The 12,008-nt window shown below is 50.1% G+C and overlaps 1 protein-coding gene across 4 annotated transcripts in view; it reads left to right on the forward strand.

The window, feature by feature from the left end:
* Window positions 1-12,008, forward strand: part of brd4 (bromodomain containing 4) — a 31,138-nt gene that overhangs the window by 15,980 nt on the left and 3,150 nt on the right. For 3 of the 4 annotated variants that reach the window (XM_035525179.1, XM_035525180.1, XM_035525177.1), the window contains 15 exons: window positions 4,748-5,117; window positions 5,428-5,565; window positions 5,674-5,809; window positions 5,985-6,367; window positions 6,550-6,921; window positions 7,356-7,484; window positions 7,576-7,800; window positions 8,037-8,263; window positions 8,434-8,810; window positions 9,078-9,587; window positions 9,819-10,574; window positions 10,675-10,781; window positions 10,866-11,019; window positions 11,334-11,470; window positions 11,681-11,886. In XM_035525179.1, the coding sequence (XP_035381072.1) occupies window positions 4,860-5,117; window positions 5,428-5,565; window positions 5,674-5,809; window positions 5,985-6,367; window positions 6,550-6,921; window positions 7,356-7,484; window positions 7,576-7,800; window positions 8,037-8,263; window positions 8,434-8,810; window positions 9,078-9,587; window positions 9,819-10,574; window positions 10,675-10,781; window positions 10,866-11,019; window positions 11,334-11,470; window positions 11,681-11,886 (4,115 nt within the window). In that variant the 5' untranslated portion in view covers window positions 4,748-4,859. The remainder of the gene's footprint in view (window positions 1-4,747; window positions 5,118-5,427; window positions 5,566-5,673; window positions 5,810-5,984; window positions 6,368-6,549; window positions 6,922-7,355; window positions 7,485-7,575; window positions 7,801-8,036; window positions 8,264-8,433; window positions 8,811-9,077; window positions 9,588-9,818; window positions 10,575-10,674; window positions 10,782-10,865; window positions 11,020-11,333; window positions 11,471-11,680; window positions 11,887-12,008) is intronic. The other variant, XM_035525178.1, reaches the window with a different exon arrangement.

Consider the following 12,008-nt stretch of genomic DNA (forward strand, 5'->3'; position numbering starts at 1 on the left):
GTAACCAGGCTTTAGAGTTCCTCAGATGTTGTGCTGTGGAATTGCACATCTGTACATATGCAAGAGAGCTGATAAAGATAAGGGCAAAGAATAGAAAATCCAAGTTTTAGAAAAAGTACAATATTCTGTTCTTAAAGGAATGTGATAGCTCAGTGGTAGAGGTACTCGACTAGTAATCAGAAGGTTGCAGAAGACAAAGTCGCTTTGGATAAAAGTGTCAGTTAAATGCCATAAATGTAAATGAATGTTTCATTATTTTACAGTCATATCTCTATCTGCCACATCTACTATTTGGGCTGTCTCAACAGCCCAACATTTTGACGTGTTTACTTGAAATGCTCAAGAGCACGCATTGATTTTGTTCAATAAATGCTTGAAAGATGTTTCTATATAACATCAATGCAAGCAACAATCATTATAGTCTAACAGTAGATGTGTTACGATGGGACAGATGTGAGATAATGACTTTGCAAAATAGTTTTCTCCATCTCTCTCTGTCATTCATATATATAACTTTAAAACAAACAAATTGTGAACTTATATAAGTCCAAATAAAGTCTAAAGATGCAGACTCAAGAATTAGTTAAAGAGAACAGCTGGTCCTGTTCTTTATTGCAGGCTAAAGTTAACATGCGTTTGATGCACGCTCCGGAGAATGTCCGAATTACGCTCGTGCTCCAATGTTTATAGTTTTCAGGTGCAATGAGGTAATTTCCCCCTCCTTTCTTTATATATATATATATATATATATATATATATATATATATATATATATATATATATATATATATATATATATATAAAATTACACATTTATTTGGTGGTGGTTTTTTAATACTGCATCCCTGTTTCCTGTGAGAAATAATTATATGTACCATTGCTAAAACAAGTTACAGAGGTCTAAAACATTTGCACAGCATTGTAAATAAGCAAAAAAACAATCACATTTTATATTGTTTTCCTTGTTAATGACTTTTACAAATAGCAATAGTGTGGAAAAGAATCTGGAAAATGTGAAGAGGTCTAGAATTTCTTCGAGTAAAAGGGCAAGAATCCAATATGTGTGTCATGTGGGAGTTAGTTGGTAAATCCATATTCTTGTGAAACCCATCTCTGCAATTCTCTGTAATGCTTTTTGTTTTTGCGGTAGCCGAGTGTTCTACTACCATCATTGATGTTATCGAGGGTGTCTTCTATTGCGTGGGAGGTTTCTTTGATTTCGGTACCCTCTGTTTCAAATAGTACCAACTTTAAATTTCCCTTGTCTTTCACCGGCATACCTAAATGGTTAAGAAGAAAAAGGACGAAAACAGACTGGACAAACGGCAGCCTGGTTAGACCCAGTGATAAACCTGTGGGGGCGGGAATAATGTGAAATCTTGAGACATCCCACCCCCAGCCACCATTTAGTGTCTGTAGTGAAACCCATCAACTTGTGTTAGCATTTTAGTACGGCCTAGCCTGACTCATAACATCTGACTCAAGACACCTGACGGGCATTTTCCTTGTCTGAGCTTCTGAGCCTTGGTGCTTGTTAAGTAGTCTGTATAATGAGGTACCATCTGGGTGTTTTAGTGAAAATCCATGTTGTAATTCCACTTTCTTGCTTTCTCCAGTTTAGTTGTAGCCAGTTTCTGATGTTATTGTCTTCTGTTATATCAAACCACTGTACCACCAATCTGAGAAAGTAAAGATTTTAAACTTTTTCCTTCCACTTCCTCTTTTTGCAACCTGTCAGCAGTATGGCAACTTTATGTAATTGGGCCAGACTGTGTGTGAGACCTGTGAAATATATGACCAAAATCTCATACCGCAATATAGATTATTTGATATCAAGATAATGAGCCAAATCACAATATGGAACATTTTCTGTAAATTCATGGAATAAATTGTTTATAAAATGACCACATGGAAAGACCTATTTGTTATTGTGTTGAAATATTTACTTGACAAAAACCTTTTCATTAGTGATATCCTTTTGTTTAGAATCTTTGTGTAAATTTTCTATTACAGAAGATACATATCCAAAAATTAATGTTTATACGACACTTGATTCCGACCTCACAATCTGATTGGTTGAGAAGCATTCTCGAACCAAAACTCACACCATGGACGCGATGCTAAGTAATAGCTAGCTTTATGCACCCAACCCTTAGTTGTTTTGTGGAAAAAATGGATGCTGTGGATGACTTCTATAAGATAATATTTGATCTGCAACCTGTTTGGAGAGCATAACCGCAGACACACATCAAGATACTTGGAAGATTTTTAGGTCAACTGCTGTGAAGGCAGAAGAGTTAAACGCACTGAGGCTACTAGCGAATAAAACCAGGCTGGTTGATGCCAGAGGATATCGTGTAGATAATCCTTTTTATCTAATTGCACAAAGAACTCTAATATGTACACTACTGTTGTATTGCTTAAATATAATTTAATAACAATATAATCTCCAAAAACATGGGTGTTACATTAGTTGGATACTCTAAATTGTCCTGTATAAATGAGACCTGTGTAAGTGTATATAGCTGTGTGTGTGTCCAGTGATGGCTAGTGCTTTGCCGTGGTCTTAACCTCCTCCCCTTCCACCTGGTGCAGGCCCCCAGGGGCTGTGGTTTGCGATAGAAAGTAGGCTGTGAGCAAAATTGGCTGCAGCATTTCATGGATGTGTGTGAGCGTAAAAGCTGAATTCTGTCTGTAAAGTGTCCTTGAGTTTGAGAAAGCCGCTACGTAAATGTAACAAATAATATAGAAAGGAAAATGGAGAACAGTTTGCAACTATACTTGCATACAAAATAAGAATAGACCTAAAATGGGAATTTGGTCAAACCCAAACATATAAACTCTTTAACAGAAGAACTGTTTGGATTGTAGCAGCAAACACAAATGAATACATGCCTAACGTAAATATTGGTATAGAAAATGTAAACACGGAATGCTTTCACAACAAAATAAAGGACAGTTCATAATATAAAACACATGGCCCCACTGCTGGGGACCTTTGTAATAAAGGGAGAAGTACCAAAATCCCCCGCCCCAAACTTTTTAAAATTCTTCCGAGAGGGCAGTGGCAGCTCAGTGGTTAAGATACTCGACTAGTAAGGCTGGTTCAACCCCCACCACCACCTCCAAGTTACCACTGTTGGGCCCCTGAGTAAGACCCTTAACCTTTTAATTACACAAGTATTAAGTCATAATTGTCACTTTGGATAAATAAATGTAACTAATAAATGTAAACTGTTAATATGAAAAAATGTTGAACCGTTATTATAGTGACAAGAAACTTTGAAAGTTTCTAATGTTTGCAATAAGCTCAGGTGCAGTGGTCTTCTGCACGGTGCACTAGCCTCTCCTCCGTCCGGCACGGCCCTACTGTTGCTGCCCCTGGATTACTGGCACCCGCAGTGTAGCACTGATTTAGGCTGTGACTCCAGACTGTGAGGTTTTGGTTTAAGCCAGCTCATGGCTGGCCGGTAAGGCTCGTCACAACCTCAGAAAAAGAAGAAACTAGATTAGTCACAAGCTTGCATCTGGTAATCCATGACAGCAAAGACACAGTGAAAGAGAGCAGTTGCTTTGCATTTAGTTAGTGAAAATGGTGAACTGGGTCACCTCTACTGTCTGGTTTTACAGAGAAACCTTTATTCATTATTATTATTATTTTTACATTTTCTTAACGTCACTACAGTCTATTACAGAGATATAATTAGCTAGGAACAGCCATGTGAGTTGTCTGTTGATTTTGTTGTGACTGGGAATTTTTTAATATGCTCAGATGTTTGACAATTTGAAATTGGCATGCAGAAATTTGCTTAACTAGTTGTTCGAATGTGTGGTGCATCGTGGTTTTCTAGAGTTGGCTTTTCACGACAGGTCTGCTTGTGCAGGTGTGCTGAATTTGGAAGAGCCTTGAGGGTTATTTCCAACAAGGGCACAGGAACACGGCTGTTTTTGTTTTTTGCTCCTAGTAGCTGCAAGCTGGAATGACAAAAAGGAGACGTGCCATGCCATGTGACGCAGTGGCGTGAGCAGGGAGACTACACGTTCTTGTTCCCACACCACTGGCAAAACTGAGCAGGCAGAGATTGTTGCTTAGACGTGACACGATTTTGACTCTTCGCTATGATGTGTTACTAAGCTGGTCGTGTCAGTCAGTTCTTAGACAAACAGGAAATGTGGTTTTTTTCCCTTCCCTTTGCCTGTCTTTTGCCTATTTTGTTTCCTGGGTCTGTTGTTTGATTTCAAAGGTTCAAATGGCCACTGTTTCAGGCTACGCCTTCACTGAGCTTCTTTAGTGGTGAAACCTCGCCGAGCCGTGCTGACGAGATTTCCACCGGGGCGCTCCGGCTGCAGCTCCCTCTATGAGCAGAATTCTCTCACCTTCTCATCACCTCAGATAGATGTGTCAGTAGCTCTGTGGTGGTGATGCGTCATTGAAGAAAGGAACTCCTCAAAGCAGGCGATCACCACGCCACTGCGTGTGTGCCCATTTCCTTTGGTCTTTGAAGATACGACCCACCCAAAAATGTGTAGGAGTGTGTTAGCTAAGATGTAGCATTTGTAAAGGGCAACTACATGAAGGTGGACCAGTCACTTAAGTAAACGGTTTGGATAAAGTGGAGCGTGGGAGACGGAGAGTAAGCTGGTTAGCAGCGGCAGTCGTGTCGAGTGTGAGATAATGACGATGCTGGTCGCGGCGGGGGCTAATCGAAACTCTCCTATCCCCACCCCTTCCTCCCCCCCGTGACAGAGATCCCAGCGAGGAGTGCAATGGACTCGGCGGTGCTCTCCCAGTGGAGCCCGCGCCCGGCTCGAAGCTGAACGAGTGGTGTCCCACGGCCCCTCCGCCCGGCCCTGGGCCCATGCTCCACCCCACCAGCATGGGGGACGGCCTGGACGCAGCGCAGATGTCGGGGAGCAGCAGCAGCCAGGGGCAGCCCTCATCCCAGCCCTCTTCGCTCTACAACCCAGCTCCCCCGGAAGTGAGCAACCTTTCCCGGCCAAAGCGCCAGACCAACCAGCTCCAGTACCTGCTCAAGGTGGTGCTGAAGTCTTTGTGGAAGCACCAGTTCTCGTGGCCCTTCCAGGCCCCCGTCGACGCAGTCAAGCTCAACCTGCCCGTGAGTGCACCGACCTTTGCGCCTCGCCTTAGCGTGCAAAGCCACAGAGAATACTGGCATCCTATATGTGCATGCAAGTTTAAGCGATTGATTAAATGTCCTAGTAACTGAGGTGTGGTAGTTTGTGGTTCAGAAGAAAATTATGTAATAGCACAACTTTCGATGCCAAGAGTTGCCTTCGTCTGTGTGACTGTCGGAAATGCTTGATGTGGGTTGGTGTGGTTTTTTTTGTTGTTTTTTTTTTTGTGTGTGTTTGTGGTGTTTTTTTTTTTTTTTGGTGACTGACTTTCTTCCAACTTCCTGTGTCTAGGATTATTATAAGATAATTAAGAACCCTATGGATATGGGAACAATCAAGAAACGTCTAGAAAACAGTTTCTACTGGAATGCCCAAGAATGTATTTCGGACTTCAACACAATGTTTACCAACTGCTACATCTACAACAAGGTACTTGTGTGCTTGCTGTCTCCATAAATAGTCTACCAGAGGCTCAGTAATACACACTGACCCTGCTGAATGTCTGATTTAACGGCTGGTGTGTATCGCCCCCTATAGGCGGGGGATGACATAGTCTTAATGGCCGAGGCACTGGAGAAACAGTTTCTCCAGAAGATTTCTGAAATGCCCCAGGAGGAGACTGAGATCGCCGTCATGACTCCCAAGGGTCGTGGCAGGGGCAGGAGAGACACTGGTATGAAGCACTGAACGCAGATTACACAGAAATATCGGCTCTGTTGTGCAGTGAGTTAAAGAGCTTTTGCCCTAAAACCAGCTCTGTCTGTCTCTCTCTCTCTCTCTCTCTCTCTCTCTCTCTCTCTCTCTCTCTCTCTCGCTCTCTCCCTCGCTCTCACATGCTGTCTCCTTAGGCCTGAACTTGAAGCCTGGGCCTGTCTTGGATTCTCAGCCCACGATCCCTCAAACACGTGGCCTGTCCAGCCACGGGCTGGTGCCGCAGACCCGCGCGCCGCCTCCGGGCCCTCCCTCTCTTCCCCCGCAGTCCGCCATGCCCACCATGCCAACCATACCAACCATGCCGCCCATGCCCACCATACCATCCCTGCCCCCTCGAGTGCCCCCCACGATCCCCACCCACGCACCGCAGCTGGGGCCCCCCTACTCGCTGGGGCCGGCCGACTGCACCCCTCAAGGCCCCATTATGACATCGGTGCCTCCGCCCACGCAGACAGCCCTGCCCACTGTACCCATCCCCCAGAGTACTGCTCCAGTTCTTCAAAGCGTTATGCCTAAAGTAAGTCACCACTTGTACTGGGAAATTGAGGCGGTTTGGGGGGGGTGCAGACTACTAGCTGACCCAGTCTGGTTATTTCCGAAGTGCTTTTGTGGATTTAAATTTTTTATTTAAAATTTTTTGGGGGTTTTTTGTCTGGCCTTCAACTCTCTCCTTTCTATCCCTCATCTACCCATAAACAGCAACGAAAGAGCCAGAAGCGGAAAGCGGACACCACGACGCCCACGGCCAACGACCAGCTAAGCGAGTCGTCGCCCGCCGAGTCCAAGTCGGGCAAGACCCTGCCGCGGCGGGAGAGCGCCCGCCCGCCCAAACTCCCCAAGAAGGAGGCGCCGGACTCGCAGCACCAGATGGGTTTTAGCGGGCCAGGCTCCGCCCACAGCCCCAAGCAGCACGAGCAGCTGCGCTACTGCGCTGGCATCGTCAAGGAGATGTTCGCCAAGAAGCACGCCGCATATGCGTGGCCCTTCTACAAGCCCGTGGACGTGGAGACCCTTGGCCTGCACGACTACCATGACATCATCAAGCACCCTATGGACCTCACCACCATCAAGGTGAGGGGGCAGCTTGGCCTTCTGGCACGAAGTGGACTTCCGTGTTTACGGGGATGGGAAGGGTTGTGGGATACTGCATGCATATTAAATCTCCCCTTTAATTAGAAAATGATCAAAAGCAGAAGTATAGAAAATAAAAAATAAAAGTGTACGATTATGTAATGTTTGAAAGAAAAGGTCTATTCATTGTTTATCTGAGGGCAGATGAAAAGAAAATATTGAACAAGGCACTGTATGCAAGGAACCAGATTTATTATAGTGTAGCATCAGTGCCTTTAACTGTCAGATGTGGTTGTGGTTTTGTTTACAGTGTAAACAGCCACCGTGCCTTCCGTGCCATGTTGTTTATGATTAGCAAATGACCCATATGTTCGGCATTTACTGAGATGTTGCCATCCAGGTGCCATTTTGCTCATCCTGTGTCTGTGTCGCAGGACAAGTTGGATAACAGGCAGTACAGAGATGCACAGGAGTTTGCTGCCGACGTGCGGTTAATGTTCTCCAACTGCTACAAGTACAACCCTCCAGACCACGAGGTGGTGGCCATGGCACGCAAGCTGCAGGTAGGTAGCCATGGCGATGCCCGCAAAGCAGCAGGCCCTCTTGCCTCAGGTCGCCGCTGACAACCCCCTGCCCCTCTCTCCGCACGGCCAGGACGTGTTTGAGATGCGTTTCGCCAAGATGCCGGACGAGCCCGAGGAGGTGTATGCGCCGGCCCCCGCACCCGTGATGCACCCCGCCGCCCCTGTCAAGACCCAGCCGCCCATGGTCGCCCCCTCGTCCTCCGACAGCTCCAGCGATTCCTCCTCAGAGTCGGACTCCTCCACAGACGATTCGGAAGAGGAGCGAGCTCAGAGGCTGGCCGAACTGAAGGAGCAGGTGAGGGAACCTCTCGGGTTTCGCCGCACAGGGCACACGAAGTTAACCCAAGTTGCTTACTGTGTTTGTCCCAATTTGCTGACTCAGTATTATGTCCTGCGTGATGCGGTGGTGTTTTGGTCAGGCGTTTGACCCACGGTTAATAAGCCAACCACGTGAGGGCTGTCAGATGGATTTGGGTTCCTTGGGCGAGGGAAGGGTGGTAATCACGTCCATGTCTGTGTCCTGCGGGGCAGCTGAAGGCAGTGCACGAGCAGCTGGCAGCCCTGTCTCAGCCGCAGGCCAGCAAGCCCAAGAAGAAGGACAAGGATAAGGAGAAGAAGGAGAAGAAGAAGGACAAGCATAAAAAGAAAGGCGCCGTGTCGGGCCTGGAGGAGATCCTGGATCCTCCGCCTTCGCTGCAGCTGCAGAAGAAGAGCAAGAACAACAAGGAGCCCCTGCTCAAGAAGACGAAGAAGCCCAGGTGAGCCGTGAACCTAGCACCACACAAAAAAAGTTTGTCCGTTTCCATTTTCGAATGCGTGAGTGAGGGCGAGTAAGTAAAAGTGAAGGACAGTGGTGGAGCGCTGTGCAGCATCTGCTGTGAGGAACTTTGGAAATGATGAGCTTTTGTTCCCTGCCGTTGTGTTGCAGTAAAAAAGAGGGTGTGAAGAACAACCGCTCGCTGCCGCCACAGGGCGTGGCTCCAGCCAGCACGCAGCCCGCGCCAGGCCTGGATGCGGTTGACGACCTGGGCGTGGGGGGTGGAGCCGGCTCGGCGGGCCTGGCGCCTGCCGACAAGTGCAAGCCCATGTCGTATGAGGAGAAAAGGCAGCTGAGCCTAGACATCAACAAGCTTCCCGGCGACAAACTGGGCCGCGTGGTGCACATCATCCAATCACGCGAGCCCTCGCTCAAGAACTCCAACCCGGACGAGATCGAGATCGACTTTGAGACGCTGAAGCCCTCCACGCTGCGGGAGCTGGAGAGATATGTGTCCTCCTGCCTCCGCAAGAAGAAGAAGCCTCCAGGTGAGGAGCCTTGTTTTGTCTTAAACCGTGCTGGGCGGCTCGGAGGTGTAGTTAGCAGACCTCGGCCGCGGGATCCGCACGCTCTAGCCATGGCTCCGCTGCCCTGAGGGACATGTAGTGTGAGTGTAGTGCAGTCAATATCTCTGTATTGCCTATCCTGCTCGTAATAAAGGGAGTAAAATTGCTGTAAGGGAAAAGAATTTTGCATACTTTTGAATTTTACCTCACTTTGCTTGAATATTAACGCTCTGCGTTGCTGGTTTTCAGAGAAGACCATGGAGGCAATGAGTGCTGCTAAGACGAAAGGCTCGTCGTCCGACTCGGGCAGCAGCAGCGATTCCAGCACGTCGGACAGTGAGGATTCCGAGTCAGGAATGGCTTCCAAGCCCAAGAAGAGGGGCCACTCCGCCAAGGACGGGAAAAAGCCCCACCACCCGTTGATGGCTCCGGGCGTTCCCCCGGCCCAGGTGTCCCTCCAGGCTCCAGCCCCCCTACAGCAGCCCCCCGCCCCGCTCAAGCAGCAGCCGCCGCCCCCGCAGCATCCGTCTCCGGCCGCCTACATGCCTCCCGCCGTGGCGCCGCTGCAGTCCTCCCAGCTGCTGGAGAACACCTTCGACTCCCTGCCGCACTTCGGACAGCCTCTCATGCACCTGTCCCACCACACCAACGACTCGTCGTCCCCCGCCCCGCCCCAGCTCGACACTCACCCGGCAGGTGGCCCCGGCTCGCCGGAGACGCACCCGTTCCTGAACCAGCACCCCGTCCTTTCTTCCCCAGGTGAGTGGAGGCTTCCACACCCTCGAGTCGAGGTGTCGTTATTCATCTCTTCATCGCAGTAATGCACCTCAGTGCCGTTTTGTTAATTACTGGCCCGATTCAGGTCTGTTCATGGAATCCCTAAAGCCGCAAGAAGGTTCCACAATCGTTCGTCCCAGCTGTGACCATCTTGCTTTGGTTCCTTCTCCCTGTGTTCACCGGTCTCTTCCGTTGTCCTCTCCCATGTCGCAGCGCTACACAACGCCATGCCTCAGCAGCCCTCGCGGCCGAGCAACAGGGCGGCGCCGCTACCTCCCAAACCGCCGACGCCCCAACCGGCCCAGACGCAGCAGCAGCAGCAGCAGCACCCGGCCCAGCCGCCCCTGCAGCTGCAGGCGCCGCCCGTGCCGCCCCAGCACCACCTCCCTCCCCACCTGCTGCACCCACCGCAGCCCATCCGTCAGAGGCCCCTGTCCCCGCCCACGCTCACCCCCCAGGGGCTGCTTTCCTCGCAGCCGCCGCAGTTGCTCCTGGAGGATGACGAGGAGCCCGTGCCCTCCGTGCCCCTCAACCAGATGCACCTCTTCCTGCAGCACCTGCAGCAGGGCCGCCAGCCGCAGACGCCGCAGACGCCCCAGCCCCCCCAGACGCAGGCCCCGCTCATGCAGTCCCTGCAGAGCCGCCAGCCACAGGCGACCCCCCAGGCCTCGCTGCTGCAGACGGTGCAGGTGCAGTCCCAGCCGTCCTCGCTGGGCGCCACGCCCCAGCTTCCCGGGCAGGTCCAGCCGCAGGGCGCGCCCCAGCACCAGCCGCGGCACATGCAGCACCCACCGCAGGCCCAGCAGCAGCAGCTGGCCTACCCGCAGGGCCCCGTGCAGACCACGCAGACGCAGCAGGTGCAGCACAAGGTGGCCATGACCCCCAGCAAAGCACAGCAGCAGATCATCCAGCAGCAGCAACCGCAGCATCCATCGCCGCGGCAACACAAGCCCGACCCGTACGGCGCGGGTAAGAGCCCCGCGGAAGGCTGATGCACGATCTCGCGACTGGTGCTCGATGTTGATGGACGTCTTTAACCGTGCTCACGGCTCTTCCCCTCTGTTCTCAGGGCACCTGAGAGAGAACCCCTCTCCTCTAATGATGCATTCCCCTCAGGTCACCCAGTACACGCCTGTAGTCCACCAGTCCCCTCCTCACAACCTGCAGTCCAAAAAAGTGAGTATTGCGTCACTCGCCTCTCCCGCGCCGACGCTCTTCTCTGCCGCGTTGCTAAGCGCCGCCTACCGTGTCGACCAACAGGAGCTGCTGCGGGGTCCGCCGGCTCTCTCCGCCCTGAAGGAGGAGAAGCAGCCAGCCTCGCCCGTCCTGCGCGAGTCCTTCAGCCCTGCGCTGCGACCGGAGCCACACAAACCGCAGGAGAGCAAGCCCCACCTGCCGGGCCACGGACAGCAGCGTGAGTGCGACCGCTGGAGTGGCTTTAATGCTCTCCTGCTACGCTAGTGGTGACTGTGAGACTTGGGCACAGTGCCATGATGTTGTGGATCGAAGCGTTTAAGAAAAAAAGAACTGACAAACACATGATGTGACATAACTTTTAGTTAAAATAACTAATTTACTTTTGATTTACTTTTGAAAAATTTGAAAAATGTACTTTTGAAAAAAGACCCTAGCATATGCTGTCTGTCTCAGCTAGAATTGTCAGTCTCAACCATGTCTCTGTGTCTTGAGGCCAGATTGGTCACAATCTTGACTGTCTGTATGTCTCAGGACCAGATTTGAAGCCACTGGAGAGTTCTCGCCCTGTGGTCCGCTCCTCGGACCAGAGTGGCCCACCCCCCTCCATGCAAGACAAAGACAAGTTCAAACAGGAGCCCAAGACGCCTGTGGCTCCTAAAAAGGTACAGGTGGGTAGAAGAGAGAATCTAATATTCAAAACCCATTTATGAATAAATTATTTAGCATTTCTTGCCATAGAAAAGACAGCACATTCAGATCTACACAGGATAAGTATCTAGATACAGAGACGCATTTCCATGTTATTTACAGAGGAAATTGAGGTACATTGTGAGTGGTGTTCTCCCCCTCCTGACCTTTGTCGTCCTTTCCCGTGTCAGGATGTGAAACTGAAGAACATGGGCTCGTGGGCAAGCCTAGCACAGAAGTCCACCTCCATGCCCTCGTCATCAGTGAAGTCCAGCAGCGACAGCTTTGAGCAGTTCCGCCGCGCCGCCCGGGAGAAGGAGGAGCGGGAGAAGGCCCTCAAGGCCCAGGCAGAGCAGGCGGAAAAGGACAGACTGCGCAGAGAGCAGGAGAAGCAGCGGTGAGGAGGGGGAGCGAAGGGTTAGACACGGATGATCAGATGGAAATGGACAGTTAATGCTGCATCATTTAGAGATACACACACACAAACAAACAAAAATAAGTTGCTCATTACTCAGAAAG

This window comes from Electrophorus electricus, chromosome 4 (genome assembly GCF_013358815.1).
Source record: "Electrophorus electricus isolate fEleEle1 chromosome 4, fEleEle1.pri, whole genome shotgun sequence".
Lineage (NCBI taxonomy): Eukaryota > Metazoa > Chordata > Actinopteri > Gymnotiformes > Gymnotidae > Electrophorus > Electrophorus electricus.